Source organism: Glycine soja, chromosome 17, assembly GCF_004193775.1.
Source record: "Glycine soja cultivar W05 chromosome 17, ASM419377v2, whole genome shotgun sequence".
Classification (NCBI taxonomy): Eukaryota; Viridiplantae; Streptophyta; class Magnoliopsida; order Fabales; family Fabaceae; genus Glycine; species Glycine soja.
This window is the reverse complement of record NC_041018.1, coordinates 4,399,515-4,423,208: the sequence shown is the minus strand read 5'-3', so window position 1 is coordinate 4,423,208 and position 23,694 is coordinate 4,399,515. Positions and strand designations below refer to the sequence as shown.

Genomic DNA, 23,694 nt, shown 5'->3' with positions numbered 1-23,694 from the left:
CTTCGCCATTTTTGTTCTCACGTGCAGACGCATTAGAAACGGATAGTTTCGACTTTTAATAAAGGAATCCAAATACAAAATTTTAAAAATAAAGAAATTTAAATTGGAACATTTGAAATTTTAAATTGCTTCATCCAAACACACTCTTAATGAATTTTCTTTTTTTAATCACATTTTTTTATTTATGGTATCTTTTAATGTTACATTATTTATTTCAATAAAATTCTTCCATTAATATTATACTATTTTAGCTTTTCTAATAATATTTTTTAAAATAGATTAAAATATAACAAGGACTCAATTTTAACTTAAAATGAAATTATAACTACCTAATATATATTTTTCCAGCGTGGGTAATCACATAAAAAATTGTTGTGTTATTTGGTATTTACGAATTATTTTAATAAAAAAATTACCATTTATTTTTAATTCAATAACCTAGTTTAATATAACTCTTAGTTATTAATATTAACAACTTTAAGTTAAAAAAATTATTTAACTAAAATCTGAACTATTTTCATCATAAAACTTGAAGAGGGACATATTTCTCATCATGTAATCTATGACATCTATATTGTTATTTTTTTATTTCTTTCTCTCTATCTTTTCTCTTAAAATATGTACAACACAATATATGTCATGTGATCGTTATTTTAACAATTAATAGTTAGTTCAAATACTGGATACTTTTTTTTTTTTACAAAGTTTGGGGTATAACGTGTTTGGATATCATTGTGAATAAATAAATCATAATTTTAGGATGTGAAGGTTGTAACTATTATTTTTTTTTTCTTACAAAAAAATTGTAACTACTATTAACTTCTTAAAATCATACATAACCATGAGACAGAAAATTACATGAAAGATGTAGAACCAAACATGCAAGGGTATGAACAAAATATTTACTTAACGAATTAATCTCACCATATTGTGAATATTTCCATTTTAAATAAGATTATCTAAAAGATATATGTAGTCGAGAAGGAAAAAAAAAACACATTATTCTTATAGGAGTTATCAAATATCATTGAGATTTTATTCACCTGATGTTATCCGGTTAGTTATGTATTTTTAGACTCAAAACAAAGGAAGAGCAAAGTGGCATGATATAAATTTTCTTTTTCTGTAAGATTTTATTTTGCGTGTATTGTTTTAGATTTTGACTGGTCTTTTGTTGCTTTTCTCATTATAAACATTAAAACATATATCAAAATATATTGACTGTAGTTTTAATGTTTAATGATAAACACTTTTTTTTATCATAGAGACATATGCATTAGAATATTTATATCAATTCATATTTTATTCAACTAGCCGAGTTAGATTTTCTTAGTTAATGTTAATCGTTTAGTTATTGAGAAATAAAATTTAATGGGTTCAACATGATACCATAAATCATACAATTATAAGAACCTTCCTGTGGATTTTGAAAGAAAATTTATTCGTAGTCACTATATTTTTTTATGTAATGAAAATTTTAAGAAATATGCTTATAAAAGCCTTAAAAGCTTTATATTTACCTCACTTGAAATAAACAAATAAATGTTCAAATCTACGGTGTGATGGATGGGAAATCCCGTTTTATTAACTTCTTTCTTTTTTCTTTTATATATTAATGAAATGTTGTAATAAAAACTTAGAAATAGATGTGCAGGAATGATATAAAAAATTATTGTGTTTGAATTTATTTAGTCTGTATGTGGTAAAAAGAATTTACGTTTAATTACTTAAATATTTAGAAGAAAAAATATATTAATAAATATTTTTTTTGGTGAACAATGTTTAGATTAAGAAAGCAATATATTTTTTGTTGAATGCTTAAGAAAGTGATCTCTCGTTTCAAGAAAAGTCTTCAAACTTAAAATATTTTTTTTTAAAGTTAAACTTATTTCTTAATTAGAAGACGAATGAAAAGTGTACTCATAATTTGGAAGACTTTTATCTCTTAGTAAAACCTATTATTACTTGTTAATTGCAATGTCTTAGACTGTGTTTGGTTGTGTTTTCAGTTTAAATTTTTTTTATAATATCATAATGTACTAATTTTAAAAGAATATAACTGGGTGAAGTAGACGTGAATATAAAGAGAAAAACAATAATTTAAAAAAAATGAAAGTAAAAAATCAAAATAACTTGAAATATTTTATTTTTATTTTACAAACTAAAAAAAGATATTATCTTAAGTGTGTATGTTTAGTTTAGAAAAATGAAAAGAAGAAAAGAAAAAAAAATAGTTTTATAAATTGTGAATCTCATTTATATTTAATCCTTTTTCATTTATTATATAACCAAATAAAGAATTTTTTTTTCTTCTTTTTATTATTTTCTTTCATTTTTTGTGTAAGAAATAAAACATAAAACTTTTCCAACAATATTCTTTATTCAACCATGAGACTAATCTTTTAATACAAAGACCTAATCAAACTTAAAATTTTTGGTTATCATCAACAATCGTATACTTACATTTATGTGGGATCTAACACATGTTGTCATTTTATACATACTGAAAATACATACACGATTAAAATATTATACAGATAACTGCCAACAGAATTAAAAAAGCATTATGGAAGATACGATACGATTAGACGATAGTATATAGTATATTAATTACAAGTTAAAGTGTTAAACAAGCCATGCATTATATTGATTTACCATAGTACCCGCAAGGCAACAACAACCTTGGCCGTTTCTCTATAAATAGGACCGACCCAGCTGCACAACGATACACACTCAACTTTTACAAATTCGAGATTAGGACTAGGTTGTTTGTTCTCTTTGCGCTGTCCCACAAGCAATTAAGCACAGAGCACAAAGCTGTGTGGTGGTAAAGTCCAACTTGGCCTAGCGAAGTTTCAAGTTGCTGTTGTTTGCAGGAGAAAAATGTGGTTCGTGTACGTGTGCGACGAGGAAGAGAAGGAACTTGGAAGGCAACAAGCCCCTGGGTCGTGTCCCTACTGTGGAGCCAAAGTTGAAGCCATGGATGTTGAGATCCAGTCCAGGCTTTGCTTCTTGCCCCTCTGCTTCAAGATCAAGAGAAAGTACTTTTGTACCCACTGCGCTAGGCGTTTAGAGTTGTATATGGATTACTGAAACCCACCCCAAATCCTCAAATCTCCAATTCCTATGCTTAATTACAACAGGGACTTTCTGGTAAATATACTAAGTCTAGGTGCTCTTCATTTTGTCTCCTTTTTTTTCTTTTTTTTTTCCTTTTTAACTTGTGAGTTTGGTCGAGGATTTGGTGGTAATTGAGATGATGCTATGTCATGATTTGGTCATTGAATCAATTGGAGATGAAATACACTGGATTTTCTTTTCTTTTCTTTTTTCAACATTTCTCTCTCTCTCTTTGTTTTGCACCAGAAAGGGAAAGGATTAGTCTTTAAGACATGGCGAATCAAGACTACAATTTTGTTGAAAGAAATTTCACATTTAATGTGCAACTATGACTCGAACCAAAGAAGAACATGAACCAGAGCAAAAGTTTCAATCTTTATGGGTTTCTTTTTTCCTTAAGAAAAAAAGGATATCCCTTGAAGGATTGAACCATAGTGGGGTAGTTTGTCAACCAGCATAATGAGTATTAGATTGTTGATTAGTTATGGGTATTTATTTTTTTCATGTATAATTTCTTTCTTATTTGTAATTCTGGGCTGTCTGTGTAACAGTTAATCAAATCCATAGGTCCCAGTTCAGCACTTTTGAGATGGCGTTTTGTCTGAAGCTTCAATTATGGTTCAGTTTGAAATCAAAGCTTTTTCAGTTGCTGATTCGGAGAGACTTTATTGATCTGTATCCAAAATGTTGAAGGCTTTGAATCGCATAGAGCCTCCCCTGGTTTTTCACTTCTTTTCATTTTCTTATTTTACGGTTTTTGTCGTTTTTTTAATTTATTTTTTGATTAACCAATCCTTGTGAAAGTGACTCTGTCACGGAGTCTCCTGCATAAGTTGTTCATCAGGAGGTTTGATTTTTATTTTTAATTTTGAGGAAAATATAGTTTTATCATTAAAAAAATGTATTATGTGGGGGTGATTGTACCACAAGTCCACAACCACATCCATTTTCTGAAACTGACTATTCTGATTCTGGAGACAGCCTTTTGGATAACAGATAGGAGTTTGGACTTATATAATAATGAAGCACAAAAATGCCACGACCATTTATTTTTTAAATTTTGCTTTTGTAGAATGATATGTAATATATGATGTATCTATTCTGCTTAGCTATTCTTATCCTTGTTCCCATCACATAAAGCCTTTGTCCACCTAAGCACGATTAATATATGGAAATGAATAGAAATTTGAAAAGCACTTAGGAACATTAATCAAAGTAACTTTAGATGTTATTGTCATTCAGTCCGTAATATTTAAAGATAAAATTTATGTGCGATATTATACGTGTTTGTGAGGTTTATTTTAATTAAAAAAGTTTTATTAATAATTCGTATTATATTTTATTTTCAATTTTTATTAAATAAATAATTTGAAAAATATTTTAAGTAGTTAAAATATACGAAATATTATTTATAATATTATATTTAAATTTCGTCACTTCTTAAATTAATTGAGACGTTGCCCGTAGTTTTTTTTTTTTTTATATAAACAACCGGTATTTTATGAGAAGCAATTTAAGTAGGATAAATTATTATAAATAATAAAAAATTGAATATTTAACGTAATGATATATTTATGATTTGAATTCGAGACTATTAATTAAATAAAAACATTCTTGCACTGGTTAATCCATATGCTTGTTTGTTGTGTTCTCCATGACTAGTAAAAATGACCCTTTGACACTGCGACAAGTGTATACGTCCCTAAAGGAAGGTGGAGAATATAAAAGAAGATTATGCAATAAATGTTACAATAATAAAAAAACGTTGGCGTGAAAATTTAAAATTATGAAGGCTAGCTCAACTGCTCAATAGCACTTTTATTTTGTTATTGCGATTTTAGTTTCTTAGGTTTTAGTTGTGCCAATGAGGTAATTTCTCAAGTTTTCTTTCATTTACACCAATGTCTCTTCACGTTGATTCATTCAATATTAAAGTTATTAATTTGCTCAGAATAAAAAAAACACTTGTTTTTTTTCATCAGACATAAAAATAATAATTTACTCACAAATATAATCTAACGCGACAATTAAGTTAGGACAGTGAGAACACTTTTTGCAGTCAAAATACAAATATTTTATGTTTTTTAGCTTATGCATTACTATTTACTCACTGTCATTTTGTGTCAAATTTTTCGCATCAAATAATTTCATTAAATATTAACTGATCACAATTAAAACTTAGAAACTAAAATCATACCATCATAATTCATAATTGCTAAGATCCTATAGCCAATTATGAAACTAGTGTTGCGTTTCATCACTTGTTTTTGATAAAATGTTGCATTTCATTATTCTGATACAGGGACCACAGCCAAACTAATTTAATAAGGTTTATACACTATACTACTTATACAAAATCACGAATGGCAGTATACATTATACATACACAACAGAAAATATACGTAGGAGTGTGTATTGGGGGAGGGAGAAGAACTGAAAGGAAGACAACGGAAAAAAACAAATGAGAATGGGTTGGTTGCCATATATGCAGCTTTGTCGTCTCATGTAATTTTTATTATTTTGTATAAATATATTTTTAACGAGAACGATGAGTACCAAGTTTCTTCTGTATTGATGTCTATACTCATTACTATTCCCTTCAAAACTCGATTTGAATGCAATGCCAACTCCGTAATTATCCCTATACCGATATAAAATACAAAAAATACACTCCTTAATAAAGTGTGATTATTTTAAATTGTCGAATTAAAGAAAAAAGAGCATTTATATAACATTAGTGAAATAAATGAATGACTCAAACTCGTTATTTAGCATGAATCAATAGATATGTCTTGCGTGAAAAAATACACGTAGTTTATATATAAAAAAAAATGTTAGTTATTAAGCATCAAGAATGGCATACATACATTGTTAAGTTATGCAAGAAGTAAGTAGATTTGTACACGACTTGAGCACCGTATAAGAAAGTGTTGAGAATTTGGACTGAGTACAAATTGAGTGTGGCCCGCCTATTAGGGATTTGGTTGCGAGAAATTAAATTGATCAATGTGGCCGGTGGCACTGTGTGGTGTTAGGTTAGTGTCTAGTGCATTTTGTGTGTGTTGTTAGAAAAAAATAATTAGGAAACCAAAATTATAAACATAGGAGTGAAATTATTTCAAATATAATTAATATATAAATATTTTTTATAACAATATTTAATAAAAAAGTAAATATAATTATAAAGAAGAGTTTAGAAAAAATCTGTATTGAAGCACGTTATGCATTATCCTCATATAGAAAATACTCTTATTGCACAATTAACATGTATTCGTTTATCTTCCAAGATACGATAACATGATAATACAGTTGAGTGCAGCGAAAAGATTCTAAACCAAAGAACATTATGTTCCAAGACATATAGTTATAGTAATATAATATAATTTTATAAAAAGAAGAAATAGAAAAATATTATTTAGTTATATGCCTTTACCTTCTCCTTATTTTTTTAGCAAGAAAAAACTATATATAAGTAAAAAAAAACCACTAAATAGATAAGAGAATATATTTACTTTAAATTTTAAATTATAGAAAAATATTTTCTAACAATCCCCCACTAATTAAAAATATAAAATAATAAAATAATATAATAAAAACATTTTTAGTGGAGCATAATATATTGCATTGTGAGTACAAGGAATCTTCTAGGTTTGAACCTTATACCTAATGCATATGAACTTCCACATGAGGAAAATGCAGTGATTTGATTATCTTGAACTACATTTTCTTTAATCAGACTTTAGAACACAATACAATGTAGGTGTTTGGTTGAGTTTTAATCAATGGTTGAGTTATACGACCTTGCACATATGCCTTATTTCGTGAGTGTCACGTAAAGATTAGTCCATATCTTATAGTGACGACTCCATCATCACACTCACTAGGTGAACCGTCAAAGAGTGATTTATGACCATCATCCCCATAATCAACTATTGTTGGATTCATTAAGAGGTATTTAAAAATGATTTATTCATTAAATTAAATATGTATACCTCAGCCAAATAATTCTTTTAAGTTATCATCAACAGTCTTATACTTGAACAATCTATGAATCTCTCATTCTAATGTTATTCTTTAGGAGCGTTACACTAATCATGTAAACACCAAGCACGATCCCCATTTGAACAATATGCTCAAAATCCATCAATGCAATGCCTTCTTCGCCGATGTGGATCATCTTCGCAAGCAAGGAATTACAAGGCTGCAAGTTAAGGGCCTTGTTGAGGCGAGCCATTTTGCCAAACACGTGGAGTGTGTGGCACATTATGTCGTGTTCTGCAAAGGCCTTGAGGAGCATGCCAAATACGGTGAGAGAAAATTGCATTCATGCTAAATGGAAACAACGTCGTTGCAAACAAATAAGGAGCATAAGTTGTTGATGTAATTGGGATATGAGTTTGTTGAGGTGGGAGCAAGCTTAAGGGAAGAGTTTGGCACGAGTGAGAATATGGAGGAGAAGGCAAAATGATGTGGCGTGGGGGGCGGTAATGGGGGTGTTGGCCAACGACAAGGGTGAGGAGGGCGAGAGATATGGTCCACAAGGGAGGGGTAAGGGGGTTTGGAATTGAAATTCGGATGTTCTGAAATATTCTGGTAGAATAATTTGCGTGAGGAAAAAGGGAGAGGAATCATGATGAATTTGTGGTGGGTGGAGAAAAGAGGTTAAATAGCAAGAAGGAGGATGCAGCTTCATGGTTAGAATGGGTGATGGGATATAAGGTTACTGGAGGTTAATGAATAAGGTCCAATACCACCATTGTGTTGGAAATAATATTCATTTTTTCAAATAATTATTATTGAAAACACATGCATTATAATGTTGAACGTTAATTATTTAATCTTCAACACATTAATTTGGATGAAGGGATCAAAATCATTGAATGATAGTTACAACAAAAGTGTTTTTTTTCTTCTTCTAAAAATTGCAACAAAAGAGTTTTTTTTTTAATTGTCTCGGCAAAGAGTCTAAGACACCAATGGATTAATACTCAAGAATAACACTAAAAAAAACAAGAATCATAAGTTAAAGATAAATCGTGCTTTGAAAAGGAGTCAACCAACATGTTGGCTTCTCCAATAACGTGTTTATAATAACATTATTGGAATTGCCCCTTCATTTTGAGAATCTCATTTAGAAGGTTTCTTGAACTGGCTGGTATTGTCAATCCATAAAAAATGGCCCATAACTCAACTTCTAATATGGAACAATAACCAAGTCTTATTGAAAAAGTTTGAATGAAAATGCTGTCAGAGTTGAAATTGATAGCTCCACAAGACTCAACCGCTGCACCTTGGAGATATGATCCATAACAATTAGGTTTAAAGAATCCCTGACTAGGCTTCTTCCACTTTCTTGATTTATCACGATCAGTCATGGTCTCATCATTCAGAATCAAATTTTGTACTTCCTTTCTTCTCAGAATATCATGAAGTAGAACCCTAACATTAGCATCAATCCCTTTTGTGGTTATCCATTTTTGCCGAAAAACCATCTCATTCATCACCAAATTTTGTCTAAAACAACACCAAAAATAAAATTTCAATGTTAACTATGAGTACATATGGTGTTTCGTAAGTTCATACTCAACCAATCATGAACATCATTTTGGGAGAAATTTGAATGTTCACGCATATTAAAATGACACTAAACCTGTTTTGCTCACTTGCAATCACGCAGGGCATGAAACAAGGTCTCGAAATGATTATTGCATAATATGCATCTATCATCAATATTCATACGTTGGAGTTTGAATTTTCAAAATATCCATTTATGAGAATGAAATATTTATATTAGATACAGGATTTGAATTTTTAACACGAGTGCTAATAATTTAATTAAAAAATAGTTTTTGGGTACTTTGTATGTAAATGTGTTAATATTAAATTTTCAATTATAAAAATAAACACAGTTAAAAAATTATAAAAATAAATAGATATTTCATATGCATATATAAATTTTACATAAATTACATTGATATCTATATTATGTGTTAATGTCAACAAAACTGAGATTTATAATCACATACAAATGAAATTTTTACATAAGCATATATTGATTTTTAAATTATAATAACAATATCTTTGTGTAGAATTCATAGAAATAAAAATTCACATTAAATTTCAATTTTTATTGAACTAACTATTTACGTTATGAAAAATGTTAACAAATGCGTTAGTATATTTATAACATGAAATAAAATTTGTCACAAATAAATTAAATTTTTATATAAAAAATTAATTAGTATGTACAGGTAAATACTTGTATTAGTTTAAATTTTGTCTTTTGTAGTATTATATATTTAATTTACTATTCTGTAATTGTTTTACCTTATCATATACAGTATTTTTTAAGTATTCTTATAATTATTTACTAAATTACTAACGCGTGGATACGCATATTATTTAATTTTATACAGTAATGTCAGAAATGTAATTATATATGGTTTTCTTGGCCCGTTAGCACTTTGCAGGGAAAGGGTGTTGATAAAACCCTAATTGAACCCTTCTTCTAAAGTTGTGTGGCAGTTGCAGCGCGGTGGTTCACACTTCACACGGAGAACGGAGTCGGAGGATCCGTTTTCGCATGCCTGCAACCCCACCGAGTAACAAAGGAAGAATCTCTACCCTCTTCGCTTTCACTTCTCGCCAAGTTTAGTTAAGCAACCAGACAATGAAGCACACTGACAATGGAACTTTCAACTCGGAACACAAAGTTCTTCTTCACCAATCCATTGCCCGTTACTTTAAACACAGTGGCTTCTCCAAAACCCTAAAAAAGTTTCGCTCTGAAGCGCAATTCGAGGTCAGTTATATAGCTGAGTTCAAACTTGATTTTGTGAAACCTTATTCCTATGCTTGATAAACTTTTAGTTTGATGTTAATATTAATATTAGTATTGGACAATAGGAATGTAACGTTAGACAATGCTTTTCCTTGCATTTTTTGATTAACGGTATAATGTTTATTGATCCATGCTTGTTTTCAGCTCGTACAACGTGATTTTGATTCATAAAATAATTTGGAATGAATAGGATGAGGAAAGTCCCTTGTTTTGTTTTTTTGAACCATTTGAGAAGAAAAGCTTCTTTCTTGGATTATAAGTTTGCCCTCAGAAATTATTAAGTACATTCATATGCTCTGTCTGGATAAGGACGACATAAAACATAGGACATCAAGGAATTTTATCAAAGTTAAGTGCATAAGCTGATTTTAGCTTATGGGAAAAACTCAATTCATTTTATTATCTTATTTTCTTTTTCTATAAGTGCTTATGGAAAAATTTATTCAAATGTGACCTTAAAAGAGTAAAAGAAGTATGCCGTGCTGTCGTATTTTGACTAGAATTCCTTGAAGTCCTATGTTTATGTTTTCCTTATCACTGTTGAGTAACAAATGTGACTGGATCTTTCTTCTGTTGTTTTACATTGTTGCTCCTGCTTGTGATGCAGAAAAATGATTTGAAGGGATCCCCAGTTGATCTGGAAGAAATGTGCCTCAAGTATTTTGAAATATGGTAAAGACTAAATACATTAGCTTTGCATTGTCAAGTAGTCATTTACTTCACATTGTCAAGATCATGACACGGAGAAATAGTTTCATAATGTCATGATGATATTTTTTTTTCTTGGACCAGAAATATAAATAAAAGAGATGTCTTTATTGATATTCACCCATAGTAGGTGCTCTTGTGAAAGCATATTTTAACTATGATTTGAACATTCTTAAAAAGGATTGCAATTTATGAACTGTTGATTTACTTATTATTTTCTCTATGCATACAATGCAAAACTTTTCCTAATTCTATGCAAATGAACACTGTATAGCTGGCCCTTGTCAGATGTTTCCTGAATGCCTGTGAATCCATGTATCAACAAAAGTAGTAATTCTTAATTAGAAAGATTGAACAAATAATGAAGAGGCAGTGTAGCTTTTCTAATTTCTGCAGCACCAATTACTCTCTGTCAGTGTTGTCAATAGCGGATCGTGGAAAATCGTGAAAAGATGAAAATCCGCTATAGAATATAGCGGATAGCGTCGCGGCCAAAATAGCGGAAGCTGCATAGTGGTTGAAATAGAATAGATATAACAATTAAATATGTAAAAAAAAAAAGCTGGACAAACATTAACATAATACTATCTCAAAAGTTAAATTGTTCAAGACAAAATATGTTCATTCTCCTCTGCCATACTGTGATTTTAAAAAAAATCAGAATAATAAGAAGGTTGGGTATAAGATAGATGACATGGACGAAGAAGGGGGACTATTAAACAAAAGAAAGAAAAAAAAGTTGTTACCTTAGCTGTAAAAAACAGAGGCACTGGACGAAGAAGAAGGCTGGAGGAAGAAGGGTTTACGTGGTGACTAAGAATCAGAGAAAATGAGAGGTTCTAGAGTGTTCTGGAAAAAACTTACATGAAGTAGAATTGTAGAAGTTAAAATGCTACTGTTGCGTCCAAGTCCATAAGTAAAAAGTTTAAAGACTAGAGTAAAAATATGAAATTTTACTTTGATGTTTTAAAAACCAATAGAGTAAACTTTTAAAAACCCGCGTGACGAGTGACCACTGCACGTGAGTTTTAACTTTTAACAAAGCTGAAGACCTTGTCTGCATTCTGCAAGCCCAAAACAACTGCAATCTGCACTGACCCGGTTTCCTCTTTCAGAACGATGAACACCAATCGTGTTGTTGCTGTCGATGCAGTTTCTCTCCGGATTCCATCTTGTCGGAAACCGACGACGCAACAGCCGCGACATGTAAGGCACCGGCAATCGCAATTTTCGCGGAGTCACAATGCGACGCCATCGCGATTGCATTTTTCCCAAAGCCCGCTACACTATAGTGTGATAGCACTGTGATAGACGCTATTTGACAACACTGCTCTCCGTGCATGAATGATGTTTTGCCTATTTATTTAAGCGTAATTTCTGTCTTGTTCATACGTTGATTGAGCCTTTCCTTGTTTTTCCCTCCTCTCTTTTCAGTGGCAAAGATGCCAAGTCAAATCTTAATGATCAGAATGAGCAAGGTATGCTTTAGTTCCATGAAAAATCTTCTTTTCTTTGTCATTGTGACTTCCTTAACTGTTGCCCTGTGACGTCTACGTTGCAAGGCAATGATTTTGGAAATGGCAAGGTATGATGGTAAATCTTGGAAATGGTCTCTTTGCTTGTGAGTGCAAGATTATGTACATCTACCCTCCCTGACTTAACCACACGAGGGCCTTGTGCTCTGGATCATTTTTTTCTTGTCATGACAACTTTACTTGCTTGCTTATCTCATTATGTTACTTCCTAAACCCTGGAAATTGAATCTTCATATTGGCTCTTCTACTTCCTGCTAGTTGCAGGTGTCAACAGCAAAAACAAAGAAGAGGGTAAATCCAAGGAAAAGAAGAAAAAGAAAAGCAAGTTAGTTTCTGAATCTCTTGCCACTAATGTGGAAGATGATCAATTAGAGTCAGTAGCTACTGCTAAAGAAAATAAAGAAAAGGATGATGTTTCTACAGATGCCAAAGTTATTAATGGTTCTGAGACAGAGAAAAAATCCAAGTCTAAAATGAAAAAGAAGGACAATCGAAGTGATGAAGGTGATGCAATAGAGCAGATTGGAGATCCCAATGAAACTGTTTCAAAGGAAGAGAATATTGAAGCAAACAAAGAAATTACACATGAGGAGAAGAAAGATTCTAAGAAAAGAAAAAGATCGATTTCTGAAGAAAATGGTCAACAAGTTGCAGATATAAAGGCAGATGAAGAAACCAAACGCAGAAAAATAGAAAATTTGAATGAATCTGAGGAGCAAACCAATGGGAACCTTGAGAAGGCTGGAGAGAAATCTTCTGTACAGAGTTCTCAGAAGAAACAACAAAAGGGATCAGTTGAGGTATGTCGTAACTAATGGTTATTCTCTGAATATATAACTTGCTAATAGATAAGCACTCTGGAGTCTGGAATTGAGCTTCATGCTTATTTTTCTCTCATTAAAGATATAATAAACTTTTTTTTTTGCACACTGGTCTCTGCCATTGTATTGGTTTGAGTTTGTTAGCCTTTATCATTACTTTTGAGTATATATATGTTGTTAATAATGAACTATAGCATCAGCCAATGCTACGAATACTTGATTTGAGTCTAAAACAATGGTATTGTTCCAGGTTATAGTGTTTCGGGTGTACCTTTTAATGAAAGTTTAACATCATAAATTCCTAATGTTTGTCCCAATGTCCATAGTTTGTTACTTCTCCCATATCTACCATTGGTTTGTCCTTTTTTGGATGTTTGCACTGCTGCTTAATTTTATGTCTTTTCTCATTCTTTATCTGTGATTATTATTCTACAATTTTGGTTTTATGGTGATATGAATCTAAAATTCCAATTTCACTGATGAAGCTAAGATTCATAGTGGAATTCATGTTTGTGACAACTGTAATTGCAGAAAAAACCAGTTAATGCAGCATTTCAGCGAGTACAAGTTGACAAGATACAATTTGCTGATGAGAGGCTTCAGGATAACTCTTATTGGGCAAAGGTGTGATAAGTTTTTAGTTTTTCACCATTTCTTTTTTAATGCATTTAATGCTGTAAATTTTGTCCTTGTTGCATTCTCCAATAAATTTGTATTGGCGTATCTGTCTGCAGGATGGTGCCGAGAATGGTTATGGTGCTAAAGCAGCAGAAATTCTCGATCAAGTTAGAGGAAGGTCTGTGATTTCATATGGGTAGTGGAGTAATTCTGCTTTACAATATTTGCACTTTTTAATGTGATGTGGGTAGTGACTTTGGCTTGCAAGTTTAGCCTTTATATGGAAAGGCAATTAATTATTCACACTGGCTGCGTTAGTTTAATTTTTTAGTGAGTCTTTCGAGGGAAAATCTGTTGTTTAATGGGAAATTCAGAAGTTAGCTTAACTTAGATCTTCATGTTATGCATTGTGTATAATTAGAGCTGTCACTCAATATAAATTGCTTAAAATACAGACTCGTGATTTTACGCACAATTTCTTTGATATACACATTCCATGATCGTCTTTTCTTTCTGATATTTTTTATTATTGACATGGAACTTTTTTCTGATACAGGGGTTTTCGTCATGAGAAGACTAAGAAGAAACGTGGAAGCTACCGGGGAGGACAGATTGATTTACAATCCCACTCAGTAAAGTTTAATTATTCTGATGAGGACTGATTGACGATATTGTTTTATTTTGTGGGGGACTGCGCAGTATTGTACTATTGTTGTCCTTATTTCGTTACCATCAGACACAAAGCGAATCATGCTGCGGATATGAAATTTGTGATGGGGGAGAATGTTACATCCAAAAGACATTGCTAGGTTCTGGTAAACAAGTTGACTTTCACCTGTATGTTTTCTTTGTGATTTTTGCTGTCCGTTCCCAAAGGAACGAGAATTTTTGTAGCTGGCAAAATGAAGACACCTTTCTGTCTGAATTTGTGATACTATATACCATGCAGTTTTAATTTTAAGGCCGTGAAATTTCAGTAATTGCTGCCGATGATGAACGAGATCTGTAATTGGTTTTCAATTTAATTTTTTTTTGCTTCGTCACTATTGGCTCCTTCAGGACTCAATACATATTTATTAATTTACTTTTATAAAATCTAAAACCTGAGTGATGAAATTGGAAGCTGAAAGAAATTGATTGCAAAGTGGTATGTTAATGTGAATGCGAGTTGTGACATAACGGTAAAGTTATGCATTGGCAACTGGTTGGTTATGGGTTTGAATTTGCTAAGTCTCTTTACATATTTCAGGTAAGATTGTGTACAATGATCTTCTTTCTAGTGAGGAGCTTCTGGGGAATGGGGTAGGCTAATTTTTTTAATGATTTGTGGTTCGTGTTTGATTAATGTTGATTTGGAATTAGATTATAACTAATGTGACCGAAGCAACTTTGCAAAATTATGAGGGGACGGGTTCCAAACTAGCAGTGAAGCGGCAAAAATATGTATGACCAAGTTTGTTTGTTTTTTGTTTTTAAATTATAACTTAATATTTAATTTTTAGGGGTTTTATAACTGTGTTAGTTACATGGTAGAGTTGCTAGCTAGTATTGCATTTACGGAAACTAAATGAGGATACATTTGTAATGGCACAAATTTCGGCACTATAGAGAGGTGAGATTGTAAGACAGATTTGTGACATATTTTTAGATTTGACAAGGAAATCAGAATTTAGATTGCTTATGACTTATGAGGCTATAACACTTCTTGAAAATCAAATAAGTCAAGATTTAGTGGTGGTTGATCAGAAAATTTTCAATTATCTAATCCAACATCAAATTACTACTGATAAATAGTCTGCAGAACAGCTAAATATGTCCATATTCTAATTTAAATTGTTTCAGGCACTGTTACTAGGCTACTAGCATTTAAGACTTTGGGTGAAATGCGTGTGCTCTTTTTATTTATTAAATTACGTATGTTTGATAAGAATGGTTGGATTTCGCATTTGTGGTGGGATGATATGGTAGTAAGAACCTACAAAATAGTCAAATAAAAAGGACTCAGAACAACTTTCTTCTCATTTTCACGTGTATGGATTCGAATCCGGAAACAGCCTCTTTGCATATGCAAGGGTAAGGCTGCGTACAACATCCCTCCCCCATACCTTCGCATAGCGAAGAGCCTCTGGGCAATGGAGTACGAAGTTTTTATGATTCATGATGTCAGTTTTCTATTTACAGGTCTATTTCTTACAATGTGTTGCACTCCAAATGAGGGTTGTGGAAAAGAAAAAGGAGAAAATAAAAGTGGATTGAAAAGTGTTAAAAACTAGATCTTTCGCTTTGGAAAAAAACTCAATTATAGGAATGCGGTTGACTTAATATTGGTCGTGTATATACAGGTCTTTCAAATTATATGGCATATATGTTTACATTTTTAATAGATATCTTCTGTATACTTTTGTGGTTGTTTCTTTCTTATCATACGTTACCTAAAAAATTAGTACGGATGAAAACTACGACCAAGTTAATTAACTTATATGCAGCTATTTCAGCTTAGTTAATAATATTGAATTCGAGTCTTGTATGTAATTTATATGAGAATTACTAAGGAGAAAAAAAAAGCTAAACATTACCTAATGATGGTGTCGGTGTGGAAATAATGCTTGAGAAAAGAAGTGTAAAATACAACCCTCCTCCCCCCCCCCCCCTCCCTAACAATCTGTCGGATGTTATACACATTATTTTATAATAATTGGACTAGGTTAAAAGCTACATTTTTATATAAAAAGTTACTAAACTGTAAAATTGGAAAAAGACTTATGTATATATATATAAAGAAGAGTTGGAAAAGAACTAAACATGTTTGTGTCCAGTAGCTTTGGTCTTGTTCATGGAAAATTGGAGGAATGTTTTAACATTTTCTACGCACTTTAATGGGAATGCGCTATATTGCTCCACTCTTCAAGATATCTCCTAGACTCAAATTAGAAAGTGCTAAAGAATTCAGACGGAGAATACTTGGAATATCAATGCATGCATATGCGTGTGTATACATCAATATCAATGACTTTCAGGAGTCACAATTGTCAAATTAACGCGAATTTTCAGTGGAAGAAATCTTCTTCTTAGAATTAATATGGAATATAGTTAGTAACTTATTATTATATATACTCATCAATGACTACAAATGAGGGTTGTTTACTGGCTACATGCCTTCCGCAGCAAACAACTACTAAAGTCACACGATCGATTTCAGAAGCAATTGATCAGCAAACTAAGCATACACGAGTAAAGAAAAAAACATAACACTTTAAGTGTTTTTATATTATTTTTCAATTAGAATCAGATTCTCTAATTTAAGGACTATTATATTAATATTAGTTCTTATTAAATAAATTACAGAGAAACATTTTTATTTTAATTAAAAAACATATTAAAAAAATAAACACTTAAGTAACCATGCGCGCCCGTATTTAATTTGTCGCATAACTAATAACAATATTATATGCACCTTTCTTTACTTATCTGCATAAGGATAATGTTTTTGTGCTTTAGTATCATCCTATTCTACATGTGCATGGATTTTTCGAGTTTTTGGAAAGGAATTTTTTATTGTTGAATCGGTCACAAAAATTATTATATGAAATTCTAACAATAAAAATATAAAAATATATTTTATTGATAAATATTAGTTGTTAGTTTTGATTAATGAGAGAAATTTGAATTCAAAATCTCTTGGTCTTTCTTTTCTCTTCAATCACCAAGTTATATATATATATATATATATATATATATATATATATATATATATATATATATATATATATATATATATATATATATATATATATATATATATTGGAAAATTAACACTCTTGCTACACTGATCGGCACTGTAAAATATGGTTTGGAACTATGCAGACTGCAAGTCTCTTTAGAAAAAAACATTGCACAATGAGTTTATAAGAATCGTAAAGGTACACCTATAGTGTAGTTTATAGATTATATTTAGTTGTTTTAAGAGTTATAGAGGTACATGTACAGCCACATGTGTTCTTGTACGTTGTACAAAATTTCAAATAATAAATTTTTTAACTTAAAAATCTTCACAACGATTTATAGTATTGATCGAAATAATAACTGTCTATTGTCCAATTTGGCAAACTACAACATGTAGGCTGTGTTGGTGTGAAATAGAATGAGTTGGAAATTCCTATCATCAAAATCATCTATTGTGAAATGCATTTATTGATGGTTCATCTACTGACAGCAGCTGTAAAATGCTTTTTGTTTACAAATGATGTTGCTCATTCTATCAAGAAATTTAACTAAATTGATCTAATAGAATATATGTGTGGTAAATTTATTGATACTGTGTTCAATTCTTATAAATAAAAAAAATAATATTGCTCGTTCTAAGTTTTTGCCCCATTATTTAGTGACTGAACCAAAGTAATCGTGTAAACAGGGTTGCAATAAGATGGTTCCTTGTTGAAGTCCTAGTCTCAAGACTAAAAGGAAACTTGGAGTTGGTTTGGTTGGAATCAAATGTAGGGAATGGGAGAAGAGAGAATGAAAATAAAAGGAATATCACGAATAAATTTTTTATCGATAAATATTAATTTATTAATTTTTATTAAGAATGTGAGTGAGAGAAATTTGAATCCAAAGTATTTGATAAAGAAAAAATAGATGGAAATAAAAATAAAAGAGTGCAAGTCCTACACTTTTTTTTCCCAAAAAAATGAGAGAAAATGAACAAGGGCATATATTCTTAGTATGATTTGTGTTGTGGGTTTAAAGCAGAAGAATGCCATGTTTTTTCTCTCTTCTTATTTGTTCTTTATTTTTATAAAACTAAACACTCATATTTCATTCTATTTTTTATTTATTTCTATTTCCTTCATTTTTTTTCCCATCCTCTTTATTTGTGGCTAATGCAGCCGTAGATTGAAAGTTGGAACTGATGACATATGACCATGAAACACAGGTTACCTTTCTAAATACCCAACGGTCAATCCAAGTAAGCATTTGCACCTACGTTAATAATGGAAGAGTCTAATGATTTTGCAAAATGTAATGAACCTTTGTAAATATAAGAGATATGAAATTAATCTGGAACACAATCAAGATAAGAGGTGAAATTAAAATTAAAATATTAAGATAATTTTTTTTTTGTTAAAATATAAGAGATATGAGATTAATTTGGAACACAATAAAGATAAGAGGTGAAATTAAAATTAAAATATCAAGATAAAAAAATTATTAAAAGAATCTAATTCAGTTGATTAAAAAAAATATAAATCTTTCAATTTTCATGTATTAAAAAAAATCAGAAACCAAAGAAATAATTGGACAGTGGCCCTTCTGTTTGGAAATTGCCAAGAAATTTCTTCTGTTGTACGAGCTACTTGTGATTAGTTTAACAGGGTTCACATCACATGGACTCATGGAGTGTCCTATACGACAGTACTTGGTCCTTAAAAGCTCATGCATCCAATGAAAAGAAAAACATGTATGAGTTGATCCAAGAACTGAAAAGGAGTGATCAGAGATGGAATGCTTTCGTGCTATAGGTGACTCTATTGGCTATTATATGTGAACGGGGAACCAAACCAGACCAGATATTTAGTGTGTGTTTGCTGCCAAATTTCTCAAACTACGTTACTTTTAGAAACTAATTTCTAAAAAGGGGTTGTTTTGAAACTTTTTTCAGGGGGGGTCCGTTTTTGAAGGGGACTCGCCAGTGGGGCTGGCGAGTTGGACACGTGGCGGCGTCTGGTGGACTCGCCAGTGGAGCCAAGGGATTCTTCATTCAATTTCGAGCATTTTGACATATTATGGGCCTCAAACGGACATTCTTATCAAAAGTTATACCCGTTTGAAGTTAAAAAAAAAAATTTCGTAAAAAAAACATTTCGCCAGTACGAGTGGCGGGACCTGTCACGTGACCAGGCGCCGCCACGTGTTCAACTCGCCAGTCCCACTGGCGAGTCCCCTTCAAAAACGGACCCCCCTGAAAAAAGTTTCAAAACAGCCCTTTTTAGAAATTAGTTTCTAAAAGTAACCTAGTTTGAGAAATTTGCCTGTGTTTACTTCCTCGTTTTAGTTTTTAGCTAACTTAAGCGGACATTCAAGTAAAAGCAAGAAAGTATAAATACGTGTATTAATTATATTATAAGTTTAATAATTAATTATCATAATTTGATGCCAAATTCATCCACTCAATAAATTTAAAATCATTATTCAATTTTTGAGCGTATCATATTTTTTTATACTTTCATTAAATTTTACATTTAAAAAATTAATAATTTGATCTAACCAAATCAACCCAAGTCAACAATTTACCCATAGAACTAATTGGTCGGATTAAACCAATAACACCAAATAAACAACATGATGGATTTGATGTGCAACTCGATCCAAGTTCTCTGATTCATGGTCAAACCAATCACATCTATCTGAATTTTAAAACTATGTTCTATCCTAGGCCTCTCTCTCTCTCCCTTGTTTGAAACTTTAAAGATACATAAGTGATAATATCTTTTATAATGTGTTTGGTTGAGGGAAGGAAGAGAAAAACAAAAAAGAAATTATGAGTCTCACACATTTTATATTTTATTTTAAAAAGGGTAAAATATGTTTGGGTCTTAGTAAAATTTAAAAAATATTAATTTCATCCTCATAAATTTTTTTGAATTAATTTGGTCTATGTAAAAATAAAACTTATTTTTGTTTATTCTCAAGGAAAATTTGATTACATGATTTCCTTAAGTGACCAACAAATTTAAAGTGTAATTTGATTACAAATAAATTAAACAATAATCCGAAGTGGCTAACAAACTTATATATATAATTTGATTACAAATGAACTAAATAATCTGTGACGGTTAAAATCCTCCAAAATGAAAAACAATTTTTTTGCGCCTAAATGTTCCAAAAATTTACAAGTTTTCATTATTTTGTGAATGATTTTCTAGTACTTTCCAGTGAGATCAGGGAAAAAAAAGATAAAATAAAAGTAAATTTTGTATCTTTTGAGTGCGTTTGAAAAAATAAAGAGAAAAAATAATTAAATTTATTAATCACGTTAAGAAATTATCTTATAAAGTTTTCATTCAAGATCATTAAAAATATATTTTATTTTTACAAGAATCAAAATAGTATGAAATTTTTTAAGATAATAAAATTAATATTTTAAAATTTTTACAAAAACCCCAAACATAATTTAAGCATTTTAATAAAATAGACCCTTTATTTTAATAAAAATATCTATATTTTTTTTATCATCTTAACCAAACACAACATTATGCTTCTCTCTTTGACTGTTCCTCGGTTTAAACTACAAAAGTGAGGATCTCTTTTGAGTCTAGGAAAACTTACGGATCACGCGGATAGATCTATGAAAATAATGCGAATTATCGCACATATCTTTATTCGTTACCTATCCAGTTCGTCGGTTCATGAAGATCGATTCCAGTCCGTGGTACTACAACAAAAACAATATGTTATTATACATTTGTACGTGGTAAGGAAAAATAATAATAATAATAAAAGACTAGATACAGCCCCACACTAAATAACACTGAATTTCCAAGAAATTTCTCTTTTTCCTGTGCACTGATGACGAAATTGTGGCAATCCTCACTGAGTCTCTATTATATAGTTAATGCAATAATGGTGCAGTGCGTGAATTAAACTTAAACCTTACTCCTGGCTAGTAAGTAATAACTATAACACGCTGATTCTATTCTAAACTTGGGGTGAAAGGAGTGGATTCTATCGCCTTTGGCTTCATCAGTGGCTGTTGACAATTAACATCCCTTCTCCTTTTTGCTGCTTCACTTCAGGTATAGTATATGATGCCCGCTTACTATTCCATTCTCAGCCTCTACTTTTTCTTTCCATGCTAGCAGATTTTCTTGCCGTCTTCATTAGTGCTCAAGACAAGTAGCTTTTATGATTATAATAACTATTTTCATAAATTAACTCTTCTTTATCCACAAATCTTAAATTATACTAAACTATACTTTCAATTTTTAGTATCTTTGAGTTATATATATATATATATATATATATATATATATATATATATATATATTTGCTAACATATGCACATTTATGTTTTTAGTATGAATGTTAGTTAGATAGGACTGACTCAACAGTAGGAGAGACTAAAAATAAATTTAAATTTAAAGAAAATATTATTAAATTATTATTCATAAATTTATCTATTAAAGGCGTGCTTCCAGTTTAAAGGGAAAAAAAAAACTATTGCAGGATTGTATGATTTGCGATATTGGGTAGAATTAAGATGGGAAAATAATAAATCGATAAAAGAATAAAAAGAAACTCTGTATATAGCAATTAAGAAAGATAATATTCACTAAAAGAGAAGGAAATCGAGTTGCTTATGCTCATGTTACTGACTAGAGGAGAGGTCCTTTATCAACTGGACCTTATCATATCTCTATTGCGTCTTAATTCTGTTGAGCAACAAAATCCCAGATTCTAGCCAAAAAAAGGACAAGAATTTGAGAATGTCTCCTTGCATGAACGAACAGACTAAACAAGATATAATTAGAAATGTGTGCACAGTGCACTTGAAAACAAAGATTTGAAGTAACATCTAATGTAGAAAATGTAATAACATATTGCTAGGAGAGTATATGTGAAACAGACAACTACAAGCCCTGATTAACAAAATAGATCAAATAAATGGTAGATAGGAGGATTGAGAAAACGTATATCAAAATCATTGAAAATATTCAATATTTAATAGTTTATTTATTAATAAGAAATCGAGTTCAACACTTGTGGATGAAAAAAATAAGGTTTAAAGAAGAGATCTCACAAAAAATAATCAATAAAAATTAATTATTAATAAAATTAATAAATATTTTATACTAATAACATAATAAAAAAAATTTCGCAATGCTGCATCGGTTGTTGTTTACTTAAATAAAATCACAAATTCAAACTTTAAATTGAATTAATGAAGCTTCAATAGAGTTGAGTATAACATTAAATTAAATTAAACCTAATTTGATTAAAAATAGTTTAAATTGGACTGAATGATTGGTATGTTTTTTATTTTTGTTTTGTTATTATATTGGAATTTTAATATTTCTTATTCTTTTTGTACGTGGAAATAAAAAAGTCACATGCGCTCATATATATATATAATGCATATATTAAAAGTCTTAAAACCTATAACATGTTTGATTATTAAAAATTAAAATAAATATTTAATTCTATAACTATTAAAATATCTATAATGAAAGTTACTTAATAAAAATATATTATTTTTGGATGTCAGATGATTTTGAACCGGTTAAAATTAAAAAGAATTATTTAATATAGGAGAAAAAAAATAAAATATTTATGAGTTAAGTAACTTACTAAGAAAAATACTCATTAAAAAAATTAAATTATTTAAAATTGAGTTACTATAAATTGAGTTACTTATATAAACATCATTCCAGATGCTCTAAATAACCTTACTAATAACATGAAAGAATTTAAGGAACCAAAGTCACAACTCAAACGAAAGTGTTGGTCTTTTATGATTCCTTCTCAATTAAAGTATCTTTTCTTATTCCTTAAATAGACTTTTGTGACTATCTTTAGTTCCGGAGAAGAAATATAATTATATGACTTGATAAATAAAGAACCATAACTATAGTGCTCTTTATTTATTGACATAATATAGGCTACCCTATATGCAAAAGTGTGGTAATAAAGATATTCAGTACTCATTAAGTTAATATTACATCATTTTAGTAGTTTAACATACTCATTTAATTAGATCACTTAAAATAAAATTAACTAACTATAAACAATTAATATAATTGTTATTAAAATAAAATCTCACTTTAGATAAGAAAATATAATTTTTCAACAATCTTCCACTTGACTTCCATATTATTTCTTGAACCATATTATTTCTTGAATAATTAAATTACAAATTTCTTTGGTGCACTTTAGTATAATATTTATATTAGATTTCCTCTTAATAATCTGGTCCATATTTCATATACTAACAATGAAATCACTTTTGTATGTGTTTCATCTCAAGTATCATTTCGATAAATTATCATTTGCTTCT

General features: G+C 30.3%; 3 protein-coding genes across 5 annotated transcripts in view; all 3 read left to right on the top strand.

The window, feature by feature from the left end:
• The first annotated feature begins 2,711 nt into the window (after positions 1-2,711).
• Positions 2,712-4,238, top strand: LOC114392411. Of its 2 annotated transcripts, none has more exons than XM_028353537.1 (2): positions 2,712-3,153; positions 3,672-4,238. In XM_028353537.1, the coding sequence occupies exon 1, from the start codon at positions 2,884-2,886 to the stop codon at positions 3,091-3,093; it is 210 nt and encodes a 69-aa protein (XP_028209338.1). In that variant the 5' UTR covers positions 2,712-2,883; the 3' UTR covers positions 3,094-3,153; positions 3,672-4,238. The 2 variants fall into 2 exon arrangements, with proteins under 2 accessions (XP_028209338.1, XP_028209339.1); XM_028353538.1 differs by lacking the exon at positions 3,672-4,238 and adding an exon at positions 3,367-3,463.
• A 5,339-nt stretch (positions 4,239-9,577) lies between these two features.
• LOC114394078 (nucleolar and coiled-body phosphoprotein 1-like) lies at positions 9,578-14,631 on the top strand. Its single transcript, XM_028355640.1, has 7 exons — positions 9,578-9,922; positions 10,569-10,633; positions 12,104-12,147; positions 12,463-13,004; positions 13,557-13,649; positions 13,760-13,821; positions 14,200-14,631. Exons 1-7 carry the CDS (start codon positions 9,791-9,793, stop codon positions 14,303-14,305), a joined length of 1,044 nt encoding a protein of 347 aa, XP_028211441.1. The 5' UTR covers positions 9,578-9,790; the 3' UTR covers positions 14,306-14,631.
• Positions 14,632-21,282: 6,651 nt separating this feature from the next.
• Positions 21,283-23,694, top strand: part of LOC114393717 (calcium-transporting ATPase 8, plasma membrane-type-like) — a 29,900-nt gene continuing 27,488 nt past the window's right edge. For both annotated transcript variants that reach the window (XM_028355127.1, XM_028355128.1), the window contains exon 1: positions 21,283-21,436. The gene's annotated coding sequence lies outside the window, so the exon portion shown is untranslated. The remainder of the gene's footprint in view (positions 21,437-23,694) is intronic.

Coding starts and splice junctions, on each gene's coding strand:
- LOC114392411 (XM_028353537.1), top strand. CDS start 2,884: ATGTGGTTCGTGTACGTGTGCGACGAGGAAGAGAAGGAACTTGGAAGG.
- LOC114394078 (XM_028355640.1), top strand. CDS start 9,791: ATGAAGCACACTGACAATGGAACTTTCAACTCGGAACACAAAGTTCTT. Junction 13,005..13,556: donor AACAAAAGGGATCAGTTGAG/GTATGTCGTAAC, acceptor CTGTAATTGCAG/AAAAAACCAGTTAATGCAGC. Junction 13,822..14,199: donor CTCGATCAAGTTAGAGGAAG/GTCTGTGATTTC, acceptor TTTCTGATACAG/GGGTTTTCGTCATGAGAAGA.